The sequence below is a fragment of the Artemia sp. Qi Xiang Cuo genome, chromosome 16, assembly GCF_049724085.1.
Source record: "Artemia sp. Qi Xiang Cuo chromosome 16, ASM4972408v1, whole genome shotgun sequence".
Classification (NCBI taxonomy): domain Eukaryota; kingdom Metazoa; phylum Arthropoda; class Branchiopoda; order Anostraca; family Artemiidae; genus Artemia; species Artemia sp. Qi Xiang Cuo.
Genome location: NC_142809.1, coordinates 11218989 through 11245181, shown reverse-complemented (window position 1 = coordinate 11245181; position 26193 = coordinate 11218989). Strand labels below are relative to the sequence as shown.

General features: G+C 33.6%; 1 protein-coding gene across 1 annotated transcript in view; it reads right to left on the bottom strand.

Annotated features, from left to right (window-relative positions):
- Positions 1–26193, bottom strand: part of LanB1 (laminin subunit beta-1) — a 233786-nt gene that overhangs the window by 8206 nt on the left and 199387 nt on the right. The window contains exons 23-26 of the mRNA XM_089102239.1: positions 24623–24811; positions 12880–13043; positions 10957–11098; positions 6843–7176 (exon numbers count right to left, since the gene is read on the bottom strand). Of these exons, the coding sequence (XP_088958365.1) occupies positions 6843–7176; positions 10957–11098; positions 12880–13043; positions 24623–24811 (829 nt within the window). The remainder of the gene's footprint in view (positions 1–6842; positions 7177–10956; positions 11099–12879; positions 13044–24622; positions 24812–26193) is intronic.

Below are 26193 nucleotides of genomic sequence, written 5' to 3'. Positions count from 1 at the left end.
TGTATAGTTGTTTCACAAAAAGTTTCATGCTGCAATAACCTGCAAGGACTGTTTACACAGCTTTTGCTAAAGCAGGTTACTTGTTTCTGAATAGTTGTTTCACAAGATGTTTCATGCTGCAATAACCTGTAAGGACTGTTTACATAGCTTTTGCTAAAGCACGTTAGTTGTTTCTATATAGTTGTTTCACAAGATGTTTCATGCTGCAATAACCTGTAAGGACTGTTTACAAAGCTTTTGTTAAAGCAGGTTACTTGTTTCTGTATTGTTGTTTCACAAGATGTTTCATGCTGCAATAACCTGTAAGGACTGTTTACACAGCTTCTGCTAAAGCAGGTTACTTTTTCCTGTATAGTTGTTTCACAAGATGTTTCATGCTGCAATAAGCTGCAAGGACTGTTTACACAGATTCTGCTAAAGCAAGTTAGTTTTGCGTATATAGCTGTTTCAGAAGAAGCATAATGCTGCAATAAACTGCAAGGACAGTTTACACAGCTTTCGATAAAGCAAGTTAGTTGTTTCTAAATTGTTGTTTCACAAGATATTTCATGCTGCAATAACCTGTAAGGACTGTTTACAAAGCTTTTGATAAAGCAGGTTACTTGTTTCTGTATAGTTGTTTCACAAGATGTTTCATGCTGCAATAACCTGCAAGGACTGTTTACACAGCTTTTGCTAAAGCAGGTTGCTTGTTTCTGTATAGTTGTTTCACAAGATGTTTCATGCTGCAATAACCTGAAAGGACTGTTTACACAGCTTTTGCTAAAGCACGTTACTTGTTTCTATATAGTTGTTTCACAAGATATTTCACGCTGCAATAACCTGAAAGGACTGTTGACACAGCTTTTGATAAAGCAGGTTACTTGTTTCTGTATAGTTGTTTCACAAGATGTTTCATGCTGCAATAACATGTAAGGACTGTTTACATAGCTTTTGCTAAAGCAAGTTAGTTGTTTCTGAATAGTTGTTTCACAAGATGTTTCATGCTGCAATAACCTATAGGGATTGTTTACATATCTTTTGCTAAATCTAGTTAGTTGTTTCTATATAGTCGTTTCACAAGATGTTTCATGCTTCAATAACCTGTAAGTACTGTTTACAAAGCTTCTGCTAAAGCAGGTTAGTTGTTTCTGTATAGTTGTTTCACAAGAAGTTTCATGCTGCAATAACCTGCAAGGACTGTTTACACAGCTTTTGCTAAAGCAGGTTACTTGTTTCTGAATAGTTGTTTCACAAGATGTTTCATGCTGCAATAACCTGTAAGGACTGTTTACATAGCTTTTGCTAAAGCAGGTTAGTTGTTTCACAAGATGTTTCATGCTGCAATAACCAGCAAGGACTATTTACATAGCTTCTGCTAAATCAGGTTAGTTTTTTTTGTATAGCTGTTTCACAAAAAGTATCATGCTGAAATAACCTGAAAGGACAGTTTACACAGGTTGTGATAAAGAAAGTTGGTGGTTTGTAAATTGTTTTTTCACAACATTATTCAGTATGCAAAAACATGTAATTACTGTTTACATAGCTTCTGATAAAGCACGTTACTTTTTTCTATATAGTTGTTTCACAAAAAGTTTCATGCTGCAATAACCTGCAAGGACTGTTTACAGAGGTTTTGATAAAGCAAGTTTGTTGTTTGTATATAGTTGTTTCAGAAGATGCTTCATGCTGCAATAACCTGTAAGGACTGTTTACACAGCTTTTGCTAAAGCAGGTTAGTTGTTTCTGCATATTTGTTTCACAAGATGTTTCATGCTGCAATAACCTGTAAGGACTGTTTACACAGCTTCTGCTAAAGTAGGTTACTTTTTTCTGTATAGTTGTTTCACAAGATGTATCATGCTGCAATAACCTGAAAGGACTGTTTACACAGCTTTTGATAAAGCAGGTTACTTGTTTCTGTATAGTTGTTTCACAACATGTTTCATGCTGCAATAACCTGCAAGGACTGTTTACACAGCTTCTGCTAAAGCAGGTTACTTGTTTCTGTATAGTTGTTTCACAAGATGTTTCATGCTGCAATAACCTGCAAGGACTGTTTACACAGCTTTTGCTAAAGCAGGTTACTTTTTTCTGTATAGTTGTTTCACAAGATGTTTCATGCTGCAATAACCTGCAAGGACTGTTTACACAGCTTTTGCTAAAGCAGGTTACTTGTTTCTGTATAGTTGTTTCACAAGATGTTTCATGCTGCAATAACCTGAAAGGATTGTTTACACAGCTTTTGATAAAGCAGGTTACTTGTTTCTGTATAGTTGTTTCACAAGATGTTTAATGCTGCAATAACCTGAAAGGACTGTTTACACAGCTTTTGCTAAAGCAGGTTACTTGTTTCTGTATAGTTGTTTCACAAGATGTTTCATGCTGCAATAACCTGTAAGGACTGTTTACATAGCTTTTGCTAAAGCACGTTATTTATTTCTCTATAGTTGTTTCGCAAGATGTTTCATGCTGCAATAACCTGAAAGGACTGTTTACACAGCTTTTGCTAAAGCAGGTTACTTGTTTCTGTATAGTTGTTTCACAAGATGTTTCATGCTGCAATAACCTGTAAGGACTGTTTACACAGCTTACTGTTTACACAGCTTCTGCTAAAGTAGGTTACTTGTTTCTGTATAGTTGTTTCACAAGATGTATCATGCTGCAATAACCTGCAAGGACAGTGTAGTTGCAATAACCTGCAGATAAAGCAGGTTACTTGTTTCTGTATAGTTGTTTCACAAGATGTTTCATGCTGCAAAAACCTGTAAGGACTGTTTACACAGCTTTTGATAAAGCAAGTTACTTGTTTCTGTATAGTTGTTTCACAAGATGTTTCATGCTGCAACAACCTGTAAGGACTGTTTACATAGCTTTTGCTAAAGCACGTTAGTTATTTCTATATAGTTGTTTCGCAAGATGTTTCATGCTGCAATAACCTGCAAGGACTGTTTACACAGCTTTCGATAAAGCAGGTTACTTGTGTCTATATAGTTGTTTCACAAGATATTTCACGCTGCAATAACCTGTAAGGACTGTTTACCCATCTCTTGATAAAGCAGGTTACTTGTTTCTGAATAGGTGTTTCAAAAGATGTTTCATGCTGCAATAACATGTAGGGACTGTTTACACAGCTTTTGCTAAAGCAAGTTAGTTGTTTCTGAATAGTTGTTTCACAAGATGTTTCATGCTGCAATAACCTGTAGGGACTGTTTACACAGCTTTTGCTAAAGCAAGTTACTTGTTTCTGTATAGTTGTTTCACAAGATGTTTCATGCTGCAATAACCTGAAAGGACTGTTTACAAAGCTTTTGATAAAGCATGTTACTTGTTTCTGGATAGTTGTTACACAAGATGTTTCATGCTGCAATAACCTGCAAGGACTGTTTACACAGCTTTTGCTAAAGAAGGTTACTTGTTTCTGTATAGTTGTTTCACAAGATGTTTCATGCTGCAATAACCTGCAATGACTGTTTACATAGCTTTTGCTAAAGCACGTTAGTTTTTTCTATATAGTTGTTTCGCAAGATGTTTCATGCTGCAATAACCTGCAAGGACTGATTACAGAGCTTTTGCTAAAGCAGGTTACTTGTTTTTGTATAGTTGTTTCACAAGATGTTTCATGCTGCAATAACCTGTAAGGACTGTTTACACAGCTTCTGCTACAGCAGGTTACTTTTTTCTGTATAGTTGTTTCACAAGATGTTTCATGCTGCAATAACCTGCAAGGACTGTTTACACAGCTTTTGCTAAAGCAGGTTACTTGTTCCTGTATAGCTGTTTCACAAGATGTATCATGCTGCAATAACCTGCAAGGACAGTTTACACAGCTTTTGCTAAAGCAGGTTACTTGTTTCTGTATAGTTGTTTCACAACATGTTTCATGCTGCAAAAACCTGTAAGGACTGTTTACACAGCTTCTGCTAAAGCAGGTTACTTGTTTCTGTATAGTTGTTTCACAAGATGTTTCATGCTGCAATAACCTGCAAGGACTGTTTACACAGCTTTTGCTAAAGCAGGTTAGTTGTTTCTATATAGTTGTTTCACAAGATGTTTCATGCTGCAATAACCTGCAAGGACTGATTACAAAGCTTTTGCTAAAGCAGGTTACTTGTTTCTGTATAGTTGTTTCACAAGATGTTTCATGCTGCAATAACCTGTAAGGACTGTTTACCCAGCTTTTGATAAAGCAGGTTACTTGTTTCTGTATAGTTGTTTCACAAGATGTTTCATGCTGCAATAACCTGTAAGGATTGTTTACATAGCTTTTGCTAAAGCAGGTTACTTGTTTCTGTATAGTTGTTTCACAAGATGTTTCATGCTGCAATAACCTGTAAGGACTGTTTACACAGCTTTTGCTAAAGAAAGTTACTTGTTTCTGAATAGTTGTTTCACAAGATGTTTCATGCTGCAATAACCTGTAAGGACAAAACATCTTGTGAAACAACTATACAGAAACAAGTAACCTGCTTTAGCAAAAGCTGTGTAAACAGTCCTTGCAGGTTATTGCAGCATGAAACATCTTGTGAAACAACTATATAGAAACAACTAACCTGCTTTAGCAAAAGCTATGTAAACAAGCTTTTGCTAAAGCAGGTTAGTTGTTTCTATATAGTTGTTTCACAAGATGTTTCATGCTGCAATAACCTGCAAGGACTGTTTACAGAGCTTTCGCTAAAGCAGGTTACTGGTTTCTGTATTGTTGTTTCACAAGATGTTTCATGCTGCAATAAACTGTAAGGACTGTTTACACAGCTTATGCTACAGCAGGTTAGTTTTTTCTGTCTATTTGTTTCACAAGATGTTTCATGCTGCAATAACCTGCAAGGACTGTTTACACAGCTTTTGCTAAAGCAGGTTACTTTTTTCTGTATAGTTGTTTCACAAGATGTTTCATGCTGCAATAACCTGCAAGGACTGTTTACACAGCTTTTGCTAAAGCAAGTTACTTGTTTCTGTATAGTTGCTTCACAAGATGTTTTATCCTACAATAACCTGTAAGGACTGTTTACACAGCTTTTGCTAAAGCAGGTTACTTGTTTCTGTATAGTTGTTTCAAAAGATGTCTACGGCTTCAAATACAAATTTATCAAAATTTTCTTCTGTTCAGGTTCGTACTAACATACTTCCAGCCTATGCCCCCGACAATCTTCATATTTTCACGATTAAGCAAGAAATTATTATGGATTTTTGTATGTTTTGCCTTTTTGTTTTTGCATCTTCAACTTTTCGTGCGATTATACGTGTCCATGCGATAAGGGGCGGGGCAATAACACCCTTCTATGTTTTGTTTTGCTGTGTTTACATTTTTGTTTTATCTATGTTATGTTTTTTTTAATATTTTGTTTTGTTGACAGGGTGGGGCAGTAAAAAATAACATTTGTTATTAAAATAAAACAATTTTATTTCGAAAAACACAGTCTATTTCATAATTTAAATATGAAGTTCTTGTAATCCAAGGATATTAGGAATTGGAGGGGTGGTAGCACTCCTATTTCTGTAAATTAACCTAATCTCAATTAGTTTTTGTTTACATTCTTTAGAACACAACCTCTCATCTATACAATAGATTCATCATTCAATAGGAAATGCGGGTTTTACAGCCATATTAGAGGTTATACAGTCGCAATCAAATTTCGATATATTGTTTAATGTGATTCATTCATTTGTTTAATGTTATTCATAAAACATAATGTGCTTTGTATAACATAAAAAATGAACATTTAGGGTTTCTATATATCTGAATCGATAGCTCAAGTTCATTTTGCTATGAAATTTCAATACACTAAATAGAAAGAACTGTTTCTTCTGTATGATTTAGTTCTAGTACATTGTGTTTCGGTTGACCTTTATCCTTAAAAACTTAAGAAGACAGCGATAAAATTACTTTGAACTCGTTATGATATTCATCATGGCCGCGTCAAAGTTTTTCAGTTCACCTATAAACTTCGAATTTTTCAATTTACTACCTTTTTGACATGGATTGGACGTTATGTTTCAATGTGGTAAGCATGATTTACCAATAAGACAATTTTATACGTCTTATTACTCTTAAGTTTTCATGCTATAGTATGTAGTTGAGCTATAGATTGTAGTTGACATTTTATGAGTAATAAAATTTTCAAAAAATTTTTTATGACTTAAAGATAACTAAAAGAAAAAAATAAATTGAAAAAAATGTTATTTCTTTGTTTCAGTATTTTTCTCTATTGTATTTTTCTGTGTTTTAGAACTTACTATGTTTGCAATATGAACAGTAGTAACTCTTTTTTTCGGTTCGGTTATAACGGGTTATAACGGTTATAACGGGACACAGATCAAAGATTGAGCATGTTGGGGGGTTTACATTTTCTGAGATACAAAAAAAGTTAAAAAACGCATCATTTTTTTTATGTATTTTTATTATGTTTATAAGACTCGAATAAACATTTCGGAGGGGGGCGGATTCAAACCCCCTAATCAACCCCTCCTGGATACGGCCTTGGATAAACATGATTTACCAATATGACTTTTTACGTATTTTATGCCTCTTCCGTTTTCATGCTATATACAGGATTTTAATTGAGGTTTTATGAGGAATAAGATTTCCTAAAATAAATTCAGAAGCTAAACATAATTGAAAAAATGTTAATAATTCCTTCCAATATTTCCTCTATTGTATTCTTTCTGTCCTATAGATCTTACTGGTTAGTAATATGGACAATAGAACCATCTTTTTCATGGGATACCTTTATATTCCCGAATTTTTCCCACGATGGTTTTTCGACGGAATAAAACCTAAATGAAAAAAATATTTCATAAAAAAATTATTTTTGTATTTTTATCTTTTGATGTTTTCTCTATTGTATTTTTTTTATACAAACCTTTAAATTCCTGAAGTTTCCCCAGCACAGACGTTGCCAAACGACTTGCACGCTCTTGCAACCTCTGAGACCTCTCTCTAGCTTGAACAGCTAAGTCTGACTGAGATTCAAGAGTTTCAGTTGCAGTCTTATATGCTTTCTCTAGATCAAGAGCACCTTCGCGAGCTCTCTCAGACAGCTGTATTGCCTCGTCAACTTCTCTTGATGCCTCACGAACATCGCGATCGTTCTTTACGATGGTAATTTGAAGATTCTTCAGTCTGCTACTCAGATCTTCCACATCACGTACGGAGTCACTTGCTTTCTGCTGAGCGTCAGCGGTTTCACTCGATATCTATGGAATATAAGGAAACATTATTGAAGCATGGACAAAATTAGTTCTGCCACGAAAAATCATAACATTTGTGTAAATCGAACTACAGCTTTAGATTCCAAAACATGATATAAAATAAATAGGATTAATATATATATTAAGCACACGGTTACAAGGCCGTATCCAGGGGGGGGGGGGGCGTTACCCGGTTTGAACCCCCCATGAAATTTTTAAAATTAGTCAAAAATTAGTAAAACCTTAGTAAAAATTAGTAAAATTAGTCGAAAACCGAGTCGAAAATTAGTAACCCCCCCCCCCCGAATAAAAATCCTGGATCAGCTCTTGCACGGTTAATACACATAATGACTACAACCTCTGAATACTAATACGACTACTACTACTACTACTAACTCACTGCAGCACCAAGGCGCCTGAGGACAATACAGCTATACACGCTTCTCCTCCATCCCAATCTGTTCAAAGGCTCCCTCTTTATCCCTCCCAGGACGTTCCCATTTCTTAAATCTTCCCTTACGACATCCTCCCAACCCATTTGGAGACGAAATACTTTTCGATTAGCCCTTGACGGTTGGCTGACAAGAACATCTTTAGCAATCTGTTATCCTTCATCCGCAGAACGTACCCTAGTCATCTCAATCTTTCTCTCATTACAGCCATAGATAGCGGCATTTAACCGCACCTTTCGTACAGCTTGCTGTTGAGATACGGTCAGTCAGTCGGGTACCGAAAACAATCCGTAGGCAATTTCTCTGGAAATAATCCGGCAAGTCATCCTCTGATTTTGGGAGCGCCCACGCCTCAAAACCATACTTGACCAATGTCATCACTGTAGCTTTCAACATTCTAATCTTGGTTTGCAGACTTATCTTCCTATTCTTCCAAAAAACTTTCAACTGTGAAAAAACACCCTGGGTCTTGCCTATTCTACTTTTAACATCTTCACTGCTCTTACCGTCTTTACTAATAACACTGCCAGGGTAGGTGAAGCTGTCTACTTGATGGATCTTCTCTCTACCCAACATTACCTTTTCACCTTCACGTATTCCTAGTCTCAGCGACTTAGTCTTCTTAACATTAATTTTCCAACCAATTCTTGCATCCTGAATTCGCAAAACCCCTAAAAGTTCATTCATTTCGCAAAAGTTTTTATCTGGGATGCTTAATCATCAGCATAATCCAAGTCTGAGAGATTTACCTCCCCACTGGATTCCGTGTTCTGCCATTGCCTTGTCTCTGCTCCTTAGGAAAATATTCCCCAAAATAATCCTTTAAACTGAGATAGAACACAAACAAATAGGATGAAATTATGATTGAATATCGAAATCATAATATGCATAATTTTTATGTGATAATTTTTTGGCTTAAATTTATTTGAATATTGGCTTTCTTTAAAATTCAAAAGCGAATCATATTTAACTATAAGCTTATATAAAATACACAATAAAGAAAATAGCCATTGTGAAGTACTGTGTGATAGCACTGTGATGGCTCTGTAATGCATTCGAATCCAAATTTAAAAAAAGGCGAAGTATATTTAAACATACACTCGCGTGACATAGGCAATAAAAGCAATAGACTCTTTCGTTTAAATACAGGCAATTTAATGCATTAATATATCTTTAACATTTAAATATAAGCAAAAGACTTTTTCGTTTTTGAGGCACTGTGACATAAGCAATAGGATTGTGATCAAGGCCCTACCCAGGATTTTTTTTCCGAAGGGAGTTTTACTCAAAGATTTTTTTTTCAGGTGGGGGGAATTACACAAAAAAAAATCTCAAAAAACGCATACAAAATTTGTTTATATCCATGTTTTTTACGTTTTTACGAGTCAAAAAAACATTTCGGGGGGGAGGGGGTTCAAAACCCCCTAACCTCCCCTCTGGATACGGCCTTGATTGTAATGGATCTCTAAGAGCAAAAACAAGTTGCAAACTGGTGAAAATAAAAAGTGGTTCTCCATGATCAAGTTATCAGGTCATGTCAGATGGAACCTTGAAGCCCCAGATTCTGCTACCTTTTTTTATATTTGAGATATTTATTCAACTTTAACAACAGCTTACATACAAATCAATATAATTCATCCAAAATAGACCGGTTGACGTTGGGTGACTCAGGTAAAAAAAAAAACACATACGTATAACATCTTTTGAATTCACTATGATAAGAAAGAAAGAAAAAAGAGAGAGAAAAAAAAAAATTAAAATAATAATAATCCTACAGGGGGGGGGGGCAGTAATTACATACCATATCCGTCCTGTGGGGCCCACCAACCAAAAAATAATTATAATTTAATTTAAATCAAATCTTCTCCAAAACAAACAAAACTAAAATTTATTCTTGCTTAATAATATTCTTTAGATTTTCCTTTGAAATCACTAAAATTTCATTTTATTGACATATCATTATCCAAATTATTCCATAATTTTAAAGCCTTTATAATAAAAGAAAACGTGGACCTGGCAGACACTTTAGGGGAAGTATAATAATCGTTCTAACAACGTTCTAACAGTCTAATATCGTTCCTAACAATCAACGTTCTAACAATCGTTCTGTATTTTCGTTATGTATATTCCCTGGGCTATAAAACAACCATTAAAACACTCCGTCAGCTGGTTGACATTGTACCTATACATAAACACTAATACACAAAAATGATAAAGACCCGCCACCGGGAATATCCTATGATCCCTATAAACTTCTCGAACCGATTCTCTTTCTAATTTTTCCGATAATACTCTAACAGACTTGTTTTGAATAATTCTTAAAGGATTAACAATTAAAGCAAATGTACCCAAGTATACAGTTATTTCTCCCAATATTACCAATATTATAATATTACAAAAATGTCCAATATTACCAACATTACCAAAATGTTTAGAACTCATTTTTTTTTTGTTCATCTGAAAAACATTTGTACAATTTATGTGACATTCATGGGGAATCATAAACTTTTTAGAATTGATGAATGTATCCCTTCCCCCCAATGGATTTTGAAATGATCTCTGGTTGGTATTTTCATAGAAAAAAATCGACAAAACAACCTGATTACCCCCCCCCCCCCAACAAGATTTTCAAAACTACATTTCGCCCCCTCTTACATTTTACATTTTCGTGAATTAACGCCACAGGGTGTGCATTATATATAATTTATTTTTCAATTAATCATTTTTATTATTAATCAAAATTATCATTTTAAGCATTATCTTATAACTATCATATGATGATTTTCTTAATTTTATTACCAACTATTCTATTGTTTTGAAAATAAAACTATTATTTATTACCTCAATAATTAATATTTCTTTATTATTGTACTTATATTATCCTAATAATTAATAATGCATTTTAATGGTATTATACACATAAGGTACAGTTTTGCATGATGCAGTTTTCCAAATGCCCATGAAAAAATTTCCTAGCAGTCGTCTCGATGTACAGATAGAAAATCCGGGTAGTTTCGGGAGAGCCCAGGGCACCAGTTAGACGAGAAAGGGAAACAAATGCACATCACCCCTGAATTTTGAAAAACACAATTTTTTGCATTTACAAAAAAGTCGTTGCCTCTCTACATTTCTGTGAAGAAATGTAGCCTACGTAGGGTTCTTGAGATCGACTCTTATCAACGAAAATTTGAAGATCCTTTTCCTAAATATATATATATATATCTGTCTCATTGACATTTCCTCCTTTCTCGAGATTTCTTCCTCTTTCATTTTTTTTTAGTTTTTACCTGTGCCACTTCACTGTGCCACCTGTGCCACTATCACTTTATATTACCTGTGCCAAATCCTTTTCAACAGCATTAATATCTGCAGAGGCATTATCTATGGCACCACGAGCTTCTTCCTGAGATTTTGCTGCCTCATCAAGTGCCTCTAAAACCTCTTGAACAAGGTTCAATATTTCCTCAGCATCTAATCTATAAATAAAAATAATATGAAGCGTTTACATAACTGTACAATTGAGTAAAATTATGATAATCATATTCGTTATTTACTGACTGATACCACAGCCACCGCCAAGAGAAGGTAAAAATGTACTAAAATGAAGAGAAGGTAACCTTACCAAGAGAAGTTACCTTACCAAGGTAACTTCGTAGGTAGATGACACCCGCTCAACTATCACTATCACTTTACTATCACTATCACTATCTAAGAATCCGCTCAATTTCTAAGAATCTTCCTGATAGAATCAATATTGAGGATCAATATAGGATCAATATATTAAATTAATTATTGAGGTAATAAATAATAGTTTTATTTTCAAAACAATAGAATAGTTGGTAATAAAATTAAGAAAATCATCATATGATAGTTATAAGATAATGCTTAAAATGATAATTTTGATTAATAATAAAAATGATTAATTGAAAAATAAATTATATTTATATATTATTTGCGCCTCTGGTTGCATAGTTATTGTTAAGTCGACAGTAGGTTTGATATTATTTATTTCTCTTGGCTGAAATCATAACTTTCTATACGCTCTTCAATATTCTTCTTCTTCTTCAATCCCTTTATCTTCTATCTCTGTTTTCAATTTTTTTTTCAAGTTGGATTCCAATCTGTTGTCGTCTATCCGCAACTTACATTTTTACCTTACCAAGAGAAGGTAAAAATGTAAAAATGATAAAAGACAGATGTAACCTTTTGAAACTTCACCAATTTTTGAGTCATTTAAAAAACAAAATCCTACCATCATACCTTTTTCATAAAGTCTTTGTTTTATCTGTTTATTTATTTAAAATAATCTTTGTTCATTGACAATTTAAATTCAACTTTGAATTTACTCATAAAGCAGACACAAGAAAGAAGTAAATCGTCTTTTTTTACTTATTTTTAAAATTTAAAACCAAAAAAAGAAATAAATCTCGTTTTCTTGCTCCTATTATGGCTAAAGTGAACATTCTAATATCCAACCTTCTTAGTTGTACATTAGTTATAGCATCAGGGGCGAATCTACAACATTTTCAATGGGGGGGGGGGGCAAGAGGGGTCTACTTTCGGAAATTCAAGGAGCAGGGACTATATAATAATTTTTCTCCACATTACTTGGAGGGGGGGACGGCCCCCCCCCATTGCCCCACCCAAACGACGCCCCTGATTAAGATGGGGTAAAGCTTCAGAAGTAATCGTTCGTTCCATCGCATCGCAATTTCTTATACCTCTTCTTCTCCAATACCAACAGCAGCACTAAGAAATGGAATGTTTTACATAAGAAAAGTTTCTTTTTTTTACTTCTATGACTAAAAATCATATCATAATAATTTGTCATCATGTGAAAGCCGGAAGAAACAAAAAGGAATTATAAACAAAAATAAATACGAAAATTAGCGGACAGAATTTAACAAATTAAAATATAGAGAACAACAAGCAGGTATGATATTTAAACAAAGCAGTGGACAAAATATTTAAATAATAATAGTCCAAATATTTTGACTTCACGTCCGGGAGACTTTATCAACGGAAAAAAAAAATTAATTAAGCTAAATTAAACACAACATAAGAAAACAAAAACAAAAAAATAAACAAAGTTATTTTTCTCTATATTTTCATTTGTTAAATTTTGTGAACTGAAAGGCACTGTGGTCTAAGAAAATATTAGCGAAGAAACAAAGAGTATATATATATATATATATATATAAAAAATGAAATCTAATAAAAAAGGCAAATAAAAGTACCCAATCTCAAGTTTACTTACTTTGCAGTATCAGCACGGGCCTTAAGAGTGTTAGCAGTTTTCAGGTCATCTGAAGTTGCCGCTAAGATATCATCAATGTTTGTGAGGGATGTTATAGCGTCATTGATCCTTTCTGATAGCTCAGTAATTTGCTCAGGTTGTAACGAAATAGCTCTCGCCATAACCTAAGAATAAATTGTTGAATCGGTAAATACGTTAGTAAAGAGAATACAATTCAAGTAACTGAAAGATAACAACTAGGAAAAATTTTCTCGAGGATGTATTTTAATCTATTATTTAAATTCTTTAATTATTACTAATTATTTAGATTTAATTATATTGATTATTATCTAATCATTTTTTAATATATTCATTAAGTCATTAACTGCACACTCTACTCTATTTACATAGGTTCAAGTCAAAGTCTACATAAAAATATAACATACTGAATTATCATAGCATAGACAGTCTGTGAGCGTTTTGCTGGTACTGTCTAAAGTTCCGGCTCAAGAAGCTACAAACTATATATTTGATTTTTCAAATCTTTATTCCGCTTTGTTTTTATTCTTTATTAATTCTTGGTTTATTTCTTTGTTGTCTTTGTATCCTTTTTACGGTTTTCTCCTTTTTTTCAATCCGTTTTATGTTATTTCTTTTCACTGTTTTTATTTATTATGATAGGATTAAAAGAAATAACGTAAATTTAAATAAGTCTGTGAGGATTTTGCTGGCACTGCCTAAAGTTCTGGCTCAAGAAGCTACAAAGTATATATTTGATTTTTAAAATCTTTATTCAGCTTTGTTTTTATTCTTTATTAATTCTTGGTTTATTTCTTTGTTGTCTTTGTATCCTTTTTACGCTTTTCTTCTTTTTTTCAATCAGTTTATGTTATTTCTTTTCTCTGTTTTTATTTATTATGATAGGATTAAAAGAAATAACGTAAATTTAAATAAGTCTGTGAGGATTTTGCTGGCACTGCCTAAAGTTCTGGCTAAAGAAGCTACAAAGTATATATTTGATTTTTCAAATCTTTATTCAGCTTTGTTTGTATTCTTTATTAATTCTTGGTTTAGTTATTTGTTGTCTTTGTATCCTTTTTAAGGTTTTCTTCTTTTTTCAATCCGTTTTATGTTATTTCTTTTCACTGTTTTTATTTATTATGATAGGATTAAAATAAATAACGTAAATTTCTATTTCTGATATCTTTTAATTCTTCTTTTGCATCTCGTTGGATTCTTCTTTTGCTTCTTTTGCACCTGACTGAAAATAGTTCATCAATCTTAGTAGAATTGTGTATAGATGTATCCAATAGTTAGTGAAGTATAGTAAGAAGTAAAGTGATGAATTAACATAGTTAGTGATTATCTGTACCAACTTGGCTGAAAATAATATACCTCAAGCATCGTGTTTCAATTTTTTTCGTGCTTTTGAAGGGTGGAAAGTTTCTTTTTAGTACAAAAAAGCTATGACCTAAATAGTTTTTGATTGAAAATTATACTCGTGTTTATTTAGTGATATTAATAATGACTTGGTATTTAGTGACATTATTAGTCACTGGTATTATTTAATTAATTAATTAATTTATTTTATAACCCATCAAAAATACAAAGCTTGACGATGGAGTATAACAGAAAGAAAGAAAATGAAAAAAAAACATATACAAAACAGGAGCAAATACGTGCAAATTAAAACTCAATAAACCAAACAATTTAGAAAAGTAAGCCACTCCAAAGGTGGTAAACCTCTTTAACTGTATCATACAAAAAAAAAATATAGATATAATAATAACCCAGCAAAAATAAATAAATAAGATAAGAAAGAAAAGGAAACAAGTATTAAAACATAAAAGTTCTTCCAAGGGTGGTTTGACGGATAACCCGTAAGCTTGGAAAAAGCTTATCTGCAGCATCAAGAGGATCCGGCAAGCTGTATCTCTGCGGTAGTCTACCTTTCCTAGTCCAAAGAGGAACCTGGATAAGGAACTTTAAATATTTGAAAAAGGCCATTCTGATTTCTATTTTATCTGATTGGTTAAAAATGTCCCAGAAAGGAACTAGGTATAGAACATGAGGGAGAGGAATAGAATTGTATACTTTCGCAAGATGGCGTTTGCCCCCCCCCCCCCAAAAAAAAAAAAAAAAAACACACACGGTAAACAGGACTAAATGGGAATAATTTTAAGCCAGAGAATGACCAAAATGGTAAACAACACACGGTAAACTGGACTAAAAGGGAATAATTTTAAGCCAGTGAATGACCAAAATGGTAAAAAACACGGTAGACAGGACTAAATGGGAATAATTACAGGACGAAGATAATAGTGAAATTATTGGGACAACGCCCACTAACAGCAGCTCCCTATGTTAGTGTCTGCCGTAGAAATATGCGGTTTCTGTGATTCGCCTGCTCAGCCTGATGCAGCACAAAAAGATGTTTGGGAGAAACTTCAGTACACAGAAGAATTTGCCCAGAAAACTCACCCATATTTTGGAGTATTAATGCTAAGAGATGCTAACGAGCTCGATAGCAAATCGCTGGCCAGGTCACTTAACCTTAAAACTCTAGTCGATTTCCCAACAACTAAGGGGAATACTTCTCTGGATGTAATCCTGACAAATCTTTCGGAATATAACCAGAATCCAAGTAAACTAGCACCACTTGGTGGAAGTTATCATTATATGTTACAGTGGAACCCCTTGGAAAAAGTAAAAATTAAATTTACAGTAACCGAAGTTACTTCAAGGCCGGTCACTGACCATGGTCTGCTGCAATTCGGTGACTGGATAACCGGACAAAATTGGGTCGCGGTCTCTTCAGCTAAAGACTTGGATTCCCAAGTAGAAGAATTCCATAATAAGTTAAATTCAAAATTTCTCGTGTGCTTTCCCGAACATAAGACTAAATTCTGTTCTAGTGATAAACCATACGTATATTCAAAAATAAAGCAACAGATAAAACATAAATTGCACCTAATACGAAAAGGTCAAGTGAACCAAGAAAAACAGTTGGCAAACCAAATAAAATGGAAAATCAAAAAGGCACAAGCAAATTACTATGAAAATGAAGTTGACCATCTTTTGGAGTCCAAACCGTCGCATGTTTTTCAGTAAAGTAAAAAGTCTGTCTGGCAGAAGTTCTCAACCAGTTGACTTCATGAAGGAGGAGCCTCTAGAGAAAACTGCAAATGATTTAAATGTCCATTTTGCTTCAATTGTGCAGTCTTACCCCCTCTTCCACCCGAGGATCCTCAAGTAAATTTAACTACTCCTTCAGATGATAATTTAATTGCTGATATTTTATCAGCAATTATAATCTGTAAAATATCTTCGTTAAAAAGAACTTCCGTTGCCCCTTTTGACATTCCAGTTGCTCTCATTAAAGCATTTGCTAAAGAACTATCATTTCCCCTTCAGATCATTTTCAATAATATAACAAAAACTGGATATTTTCCAAAAAAATGGAAGAAAGGGTTTATTACCCCCATTCCAAAGAAAGGAACAGCTAATCATTTCTCTGGTGTCCGGCCGATCACAGTTACGTCAGTTTTTAGCAGAATATACAAAAGCTTTGTTGCCGCATGGCTGAAAAAATATCTTTTGAAAGTAACTGATCGAAAGCAATTTGGTAACATCCCTAAGTGTTCGACAGTTCATTACCTCGTTAGTTTCATTGATTTTATTTTAAAACACCTGGACGAACCTGGAAAATAGATAAATTTAATTGCAATTGATTTCAGAAAAGCAATTTGACCTTGTTGATCACAAAATCCTTTTAGAAAAAATGGCGGAAAAAAAGATACCCAGCTTTATCATTAAAATCATCAAGAGCTTCTTAACAAATAGAGAGCAAACTGTGAAGTATAAAGACCAATTTTCCACTTCTCTGCCAGTTTTTTGTGCAATTCCACAAGGAACTGTGATCGGGCCGCTGGGCTTCCTCCTCATGATAAATGAAATTGCTGCAGAGCTGGAGGACAGATGGAAATACGTTGACGACTTGTCCTTAACGGAAATCGTATCTAAGGATTCGAAGAGCAATGCTGCTGGTTTCATCGACCAAGTTACCTCAGAGGCGGCGGATCTAAATATGGTCATGAATAAGGACAAAGCCTTGGTCACAATATTTTCTTGCCTTCCGAACACTCTACTGACTTTCGAACCTCCTATCGCTACCGAGCTAATAAGCCATAAAATATCTTTACTTGGTGTGGTGATTTCTTCTGACCTTTCATGGCGGGAGAATACAAAAACAATTGTAAAAAAAAGCTAACGGCGCAATCCAAATGCTAAAAACACTGAAAAAATATCGAGTTCCTAAGTACAAGCTGAAACTAATATTTTACACTTTCATCCGCCCCTTAGTTGAATACGCTTGTCCGGTTTGGCACTTTGCCCTTACCCAGGATGAAATTGATAAAATAGAACGAGTTCAGAAGAGATCACTGCAAATCATTTATGGCGGTTCCCCTCTACCTTACTCCTTTTACCTCAAGGAATTTAAACTTGAATCCCTTTCTTCCCGCCGAGGAAAATTATGCCAAAGATTTGGCTCCACCCTCCCTCAACATCCCATCTACCAATGAGTCCGCCCCCACCCTGTTACACCTATATGATCTTGTCCCCCCAGGTAGGTGGCTGAGAGGTTCCCGAAACTAACCCTAATCCAGTTTAACACCCTACGCGAGGGTTAAAGCATTCGGTCACGTTTTGTAAACTATTACAGTTATCTCATGTATTATTATTCTTATGTTTATTTTATCCTAACGAAATTATATTAGACAATTTGATTCTCAATCTCAAGTGTGTTTATCCCGTATTGCGTTTATAACAACAAGGTTTCATCATGCACCTTCATTTTGTTATTGTTGGATATCAGACACTATGTTTTGTCCTTGCCCAAGAGAGCTATGTCTGGTTTTGAATTAAATGAATTTGAAAATAATTTTAAGCCAGTGAATGATCAAAATGGCTTAATTCACTGACTGAAAATTATCTTCTTTTGGCATTTTCTTGATATTTTTTTCTTGTCATCTTTTTTACAATACGTGACGTATAGCCATTGTGGTCTCAGGACGTGTATAGCTGTCAATACGTTAGAACGTACTGTTGCATCTCTCTATCGATCCATATAATGGATTTTGTTTCCAAGTGACTCATTTTACATGCCACCGGTTGAGTATAGTCTATAAATTAAGGTTCATAAGTCTATAAATTACCTCACTAGCAAGCTATCTAATGTATGATACTGAGCAAAGTCTGTAATTTACTGGTTGAGTAAGTCTATAATTTACTGGTTGAGTGAAGTCTATAAATTAAGGCTTGTAAGTCCATAAATTATATCACTAGCAAGCTGTCTAATACCCGATGCTGAGTAAAGTCTATAAAATCCTGGTTGAATAAGGTCTATCAATTAAGGCTTATAAGTCTATAAATTACCTCACTAGCAAGCTGTCTAATATCCGATACTGAGTAAGGTCTATAAATTATGCCTTATAAGTCTATAAATTACCTCACTAGCAAGCTGTATAATAACCAATATTGAGTAGTCTATAAAATACTGGTTGATAAAGTCTATAAATTAAGATTTATAGATCTATAAATTACTAACTAGCAAGCTGTCTAATATCCATGCTGAGTAAAGTCTGTAAAATACTAGTTGAGTAAGGCCTATAAATTAAGCTTTAGAAGTCTATAAATTACCTCACTAGCAAGCTATCTAATACATGATACTGAGCAAAGTCTGTAATTTACTGGTTGAAGGAAGTCTGTAAATTAAGACTTATAAGTCTATAAATTACCTGAGTAGCAAGCTGTCTAATAACCAATATTGAGTAAAGTCTAAAAAATACTGGTTGGTGAAGTCTATAAATTAAGAATTATAAGTCTATAAATTACTCACTAGCAAGCTGTCTAATATCCATGCTGAGTAAAGTCTATAAAATACTGGTTGAATAAAGTCTATAAATTAAGCCTTATAAGTCTATAAATTACATCACTAGCAAGCTATCTAATAACCCATATTGAGCAAAGTCTATAAAATACTGGAAGATATAAACATAAATTAAGACTTATAAGTCTATAAATTACTAACTAGCAAGCTGTCTAATATTCATGCTGAGTAAAGTGTATAAAAACTGGTTGAGTAAACCCTATAAATTAAGCCTTATAAGTCTCTAAATTACTTCACTAGCAAGCTGTCTAATAGCCAATATTGAGTAAAGTCTATAAAATACTGGTTGATAAAGTCTATAAATTAAAACTTACAAGTCTACAAATTACCTCACAAGCAAGCTGTCTAATATATGATACTGAGGGAAGTCTATAATTTACTGGTTGAGTAGTCTATAAATTAAAGCTCAGAAGTCCATAAATTACCTCACTAGCAAGTTGTCTAATATCTGATACTGAGTAAAGTCTATGATTTAGTGGTTGAGTGAAGTCTGTAAATTAAGGCTTATAATTCTATAAATTATCTCATTAACAAGCTGTCTAATACCCGATGCTGAGTAAAGTCTATAAAATACTGGTTGAGTAAGGCCTACAAATTAAGCCTCATAAGTCTATAAATCACCTCACTAGCAAGCTGTCTAATATCCAATGCTGAGTAAAGTCTATAAAATACTGGTTGAGTAAGGCCTATAAATAACAGCCTTATAAGTATATAAATTACCTCACTAGAAAAAGCTGTCTAATATCCAATATTGAGTAAAGTCTATGAAGTACTGGTAGATAAAGTCTATAAATTACTTCACTAGCAAGCTGTCTAATATGCGAAACTGAGTAAAGTCCATAAAATACTGGTTGAGTAAGGCCTAAAAATTACAGCCTTATAAGTCTATAAATTACCTCACTAGAAAAAGCTGTCTAATATCCAATATTGAGTAAAGTCTATGAAGTACTGGTAGATAAAGTCTATAAATTACCTCACTAGCAAGCTGTCTAATATGCGAAACTGAGTAAAGTCCATAAAATACTGGTTGAGTAAGGCCTATAAATTACAGCCTTATAAGTATATAAATCACCTCACTAGCAAGCTGTCTAGTATCCGATGCTGAGTAAAGTCTATAAAATACCGATTGAGTAAGGCCTACAAATTAATCCTTATAAGTCTATAAACTACCTCACTAGCAAGCTGTCTAATATGCGAAGCTGAGTAAAGTCCATAAAATACTGGTTGAGTAAGGCCTATAAATCACAGCCTTATAAGTCTATAAATTACCTCACTAGAAAAAGCTGTCTAATATCCAATATTGAGTAAAGTCTATGAAGTACTGGTAGATAAAGTCTATAAATTACCTCACTAGCAAGCTGTCTAATATGCGAAGCTGAGTAAAGTCCATAAAATACTGGTTGAGTAAGGCCTATAAATTACAGCCTTATAAGTCTATAAATTACTTCACTAGAAAAAGCTGTCTAATATCCAATATTGAGTAAAGTCTATGAATTACTGGTAGATAAAGTCTATAAATTACCTCACTAGCAAGCTGTCTAATATGCGAAGCTGAGTAAAGTCCATAAAATACTGGTTGAGTAAGGCCTATAAATCACAGCCTTAGAAGTCTATAAATTACCTCACTAGAAAAAGCTGTCTAATATCCAATATTGAGTAAAGTATATGAAGTAATGGTAGATAAAGTCTATAAATTACCTCACTAGCAAGCTGTCTAATATGCGAAGCTGAGTAAAGTCCATAAAATACTGGTTGAGTAAGGCCTATAAATTCAAGCCTTATAAATCTATAAATAACCTCACTAGAAAAAGCTGTCTAATAGACAATAGTCAGTAAAGTATATGAAGTAATGGTGGATAAAGTCTATAAATTACCTCACTAGCAAGTTGTCTAATATGCGAAGATGAGTAAAGTCCATAAAATACTGGTTGAGTAAGGCCTATAAATTACAGCCTTATAAGTCTATAAATTACCTCACTAGAAAAAGCTGTCTAATATCCAATATTGAGTAAAGTCTATGAAGTACTGGTAGATAAAGTCTATAAATTACCTCACTAGCAAGCTGCCTAATATGCGAAACTGAGTAAAGTCCATAAAATACTGGTTGAGTAAGGCATATAAATTACAGCCTTATAAGTCTATATATTACCTCACTAGAAAAAGCTGTCTAATATCCAATATTGAGTAAAGTCTATGAAGTACTGGTAGATAAAGTCTATAAATTACCTCACTAGCAAGCTGTCTAATATGCGAAGCTGAGTAAAGTCCATAAAATACTGGTTGAGTAAGGCCTATAAATTACAGCCTTATAAGTCTATAAATCACCTCACTAGCAAGCTGTCTAGTATCCGATGCTGAGTAAAGTCTATAAATACCGATTGAGTAAGGCCTACAAATTAAGCCTTATAAGTCTATAAATTACCTCACTAGCAAGCTGTCTAATATGCGAAGCTGAGTAAAGTCCATAAAATACTGGTTGAGTAAGGCCTATAAATTACAGCCTTATAAGTCTATAAATTACCTCACTAGAAAAAGCTGTCTAATATCCAATATTGAGTAAAGTCTATGAAGTACTGGTAGATAAAGTCTATAAATTACCTCACTAGCAAGCTGTCTAATATGCGAAGCTGAGTAAAGTCCATAAAATACTGGTTGAGTAAGGCCTATAAATTACAGCCTTATAAGTCTATAAATTACCTCACTAGAAAAAGCAGTCTAATATCCAATATTGAGTAAAGTCTATGAAGTACTGGTAGATAAAGTCTATAAATTACCTCACTAGCAAGTTGCCTAATATGCGGAAGCTGAGTAAAGTCCATAAAATACTGGTTGAGTAAGGCCTATAAATTAAAGCCTTATAAGTCTATAAATTACCTCACTAGAAAAAGCTGTCTAATATCCAATATTCAGTAAAGTCTATGAAGTACTGGTAGATAAAGTCTATAAATTACCTCACTAGCAAGCTGTCTAATATGCGAAGCTGAGTAAAGTCCATAAAATACTGGTTGAGTAAGGCCTATAAATTACAGCCTTATAACTCTATAAATTACCTCACTAGCAAGCTGTCTAGTATCCGATGCTGAGTAAAGTCTATAAATACCGATTGAGTAAGGCCTACAAATTAAGCCTTATAAGTCTATAAATTACCTCACTAGCAAGCTGTCTAATATGCGAAGCTGAGTAAAGTCCATAAAATACTGGTTGAGTAAGGCCTATAAATTACAGCCTTATAAGTCTATAAATTACCTCACTAGAAATAGCTGTCTAATATCCAATATTGAGTAAAGTCTATGAAGTACTGGTAGATAAAGTCTATAAATTACCTCACTAGCAAGTTGTCTAATATGCGAAACTGAGTAAAGTCCATAAAATACTGGTTGAGTAAGGCCTATAAATTACAGCCTTATAAGTCTATAAATTACCTCACTAGAAAAAGCTGTCTAATATCCAATATTGAGTAAAGTCTATGAAGTACTTGTAGATAAAGTCTATAAATTACCTCACTAGCAAGTTGCCTAATATGCGAAACTGAGTAAAGTCCATAAAATACTGGTTGAGTAAGGCCTATAAATTACAGCCTTATAAGTCTATAAATTACCTCACTAGAAAAAGCTGTCTAATATCCAATATTGAGTAAAGTCTATGAAGTACTGGTAGATAAAGTCTATAAATTAACTCACTAGCAAGATGTCTAATATGCGAAGCTGAGTAAAGTTCATAAAATACTGGTTGAGTAAGGCCTATAAATTAAAGCCTTATAAATCTATATAGAACATCACTAGAAAAAGCAGTCTAATATACAATATTCAGTAAAGTCTATGAAGTACTGGTAGATAAAGTCTATAAATTACCTCACTAGCAAGTTGCCTAATATGCGAAACTGAGTAAAGTCCATAAAATACTGGTTGAGTAAGGCCTATAAATTACAGCCTTATAAGTCTATAAATTACCTCACTAGAAAAAGCTGTCTAATATCCAATATTGAGTAAAGTCTATGAAGTAATGGTAGATAAAGTCTATAAATTACCTCACTAGCAAGCTGTCTAATATGCGAAGCTGAGTAAAGTCCATAAAATACTGGTTGAGTAAGGCCTATAAATTAAAGCCTTATAAATCTATAAAGTACCTCACTAGAAAAAGCAGTCTAATATACAATATTCAGTAAAGTCTATGAAGTACTGGTAGATAAAGTCTATAAATTACCTCACTAGCAAGCTGTCTAATATGCGAAGCTGAGTAAAGTTCATAAAATACTGGTTGAGTAAGGCCTATAAATTACAGCCTTATAAGTCTATAAATTACCTCACTAGAAAAAGCAGTCTAATATCCAATATTGAGTAAATTCTATGAAGTACTGGTAGATAAAGTCTATAAATTACCTCACTAGCAAGTTGTCTAATATGCGAAGCTAAGTAAAGTCCATAAAATACTGGTTGAGTAAGGCCTATAAATTACAGCCTTATAAGTATATAAATAACCTCACTAGCAAGCTGTCTATTATCCGATGCTGAGTAAAGTCTATAAAATACCGATTGAGTAAGGCCTACAAATTAAGCCTTATAAGTCTATAAATTACCTCACTAGCAAGCTGTCTAACATGCGAAGCTGAGTAAAGTCCATAAAATACTGGTTGAGTAAGGCCTATAAATTACAGCCTTATAAGTCCATATATTACCTCACTATAAAAAGCAGTCTAATATCCAATATCCAGTAAAGTCTATGAAGTACTGGTAGATAAAGTCTATAAATTACCTCACTAGCAAGCTGCCTAATATGCGAAGCTAAGTAAAGTCCATACAATACTGGTTGAGTAAGGCATATAAATTACAGCCTTATAAGTCTATAAATTACCTCACTAGCAAGCTGTCTAGTATCCGATGCTGAGTAAAGTCTATAAAATACCGATTGAGTAAGGCCTACAAATTAATCCTTATAAGTCTATAAACTACCTCACTAGCAAGCTGTCTAACATGCGAAGCTGAGTAAAGTCCATAAAATACTGGTTGAGTAAGGCCTATAAATTTCAGCCTTATAAGTATATAAATCACCTCACTAGCAAGCTGTCTAGTATCCGATGCTGAGTAAAGTCTATAAAATACCGATTGAGTAAGGCCTACAAATTAAGCCTTATAAGTCTATAAATTACCTCACTAGCAATCTGTCTAATATGCTAAGCTGAGTAAAGTCCATAAAATACTGGTTGAGTAAGGCCTATAAATTTCAGCCTTATAAGTCTATAAATTACCTCACTAGAAAAAGCTGTCTAATATCCAATATTCAGTAAAGTCTATGAAGTACTGGTAGATAAAGTCTATAAATTACCTCACTAGCAAGTTGTCTAATATGCGAAGCTAAGTAAAGTCCATAAAATACTGGTTGAGTAAGGCCTATAAATTACAGCCTTATAAGTATATAAATCACCTCACTAGCAAGCTGTCTATTATCCGATGCTGAGTAAAGTCTATAAAATATCGATTGAGTAAGGCCTACAAATTAAGCCTTATAAGTCTATAAATTACCTCATTAGCAAGCTGTCTAATATGCGAAGCTGAGTAAAGTCCATAAAATACTGGTTGAGTAAGGCCTATAAATTACAGCCTTATAAGTATATAAATCACCTCACTAGCAAGCTGTCTATTATCCGATGCTGAGTAAAGTCTATAAAATACCTATCGATTAAGGCCTACAAATTAAGCCTTATAAGTCTATAAATTACCTCACTAGCAAGCTGTCTAATATCTGATACTGGGTAAAGTCTATAAAATACTGGTTGAGTAAAGTCTGTAAATTAAGGCTTATAAGCCTATAAATTACCTCACTAGCAAGCTGTCTAATATCTGACACTGAGGCTCCATTTTGAGACATAAAATCTTCGATTTGCCTCACCAAATCTTCTAACTGAGACTTTACTGTTTCTGATCGGTTTTTCACACCCAAAGCAGATTCGTACGCCACTGTGGCAGCATTCAAAGCCTCAGTAGATTCTTGTTCTGCTTGACGAACCTATAATTCAAAACTTTTTGAAAATATGGAAACATCTTGGATTAGAATTTCGTTGGTTATTGTAAAATCACAAAAACAAAACCTAGAGCCTTACATAAAGTACCAAGGATATCAAAGTAAAATATTCACCCCCCCCCCCTCGACACATCTCAGGTACATTCATATTGAAAATCACGAATTTACAATATTTTTCTTTTGGTTGTTTGAAAACTAAGAAGTTCTTCTAGGAGAACCAAATTTTGGTCAGTGTTGAATAATGACACGTTGAATAATGAAAATAAATAAACAAAAGTAATTAGTTGTATTTGACAAACATTTCCATAATACTTCTAGTACTAACAATTCAATGCAGCATCAAGCCTCCTGAGGCAAAACAGTTGCGAAGGCTCCACCTCCATTTCAATCTATTTAAAGCTTTATTCCCCCCCCTCGTTAGGTTCAAATTTCCTTTAAATCCCTTCTTATAAATATTTCCCAACTCATTTGAGGACTTTGGGTTTAACTGGACGCCCAACAAGCACAATCCTTGATAATCCATCACCCTTTGTTGAAAATACATAGACTGTCCATCTTAATATTTCTTTCATGGTATTCGTATAAAGTGGGATCAAAAATACAAAAAAATTAGAAGCTTCTAAATATATTGAATTATATTAAATAAATTAAATTAAATTAAATTAAATATATTAAATTAAATATATTAAATATATTGAAAACCAAAAAAAGAAAGGAGAAAACGGACTATATCAATCGCTATAGCCTGAGAAATTTGGTCTGTTTAATTTATAAGAGGGTTTTTTTGAGGGCTTCACATTGTCGTTTTACAAAAAATGTCACATAACTTCTTTTGAATTGGAGCAGCCTATTCAGTTTCGGTAATATTCATTTTTTTTTATTTGCCTATCCTTCTAAACACCCAAACACTTAGAAATAAAACAGAAGAGAAATATATTTAAAAAAAGGGAGTGAGCTAGGGACATTTACCCCCTAGATATTTTTATGCTCGTTCCTCTTGTCTATTAAAAACAATTTTTTATATGTTATTGAAAAATACCTTTTTTTTTACTGTTTCATAAATAAAAAATCGACCCCCCCCCCTAGATTTTGCAAAAATACATTTTTACGAAATTGATTGAATGAATGACTATTTAAAATGTAAGATGTTTATAATTATTATTTTTTGCTAGTGTATTTTTTGTCTTTCTGTCTTTTTCTTTTCTCTTCCACATCAAAATTAGGTGGGTGTATTTTTTTTATACACCCACATATTGGGTACTTCTTTTTTCCAAAACAACCACAGGCAAGCAATACGCAGTTAGTACTCTGGCATGCACGACCATATTCTAATGACTGCCAGGGGTCAAGGGAAGCACCGGATGATT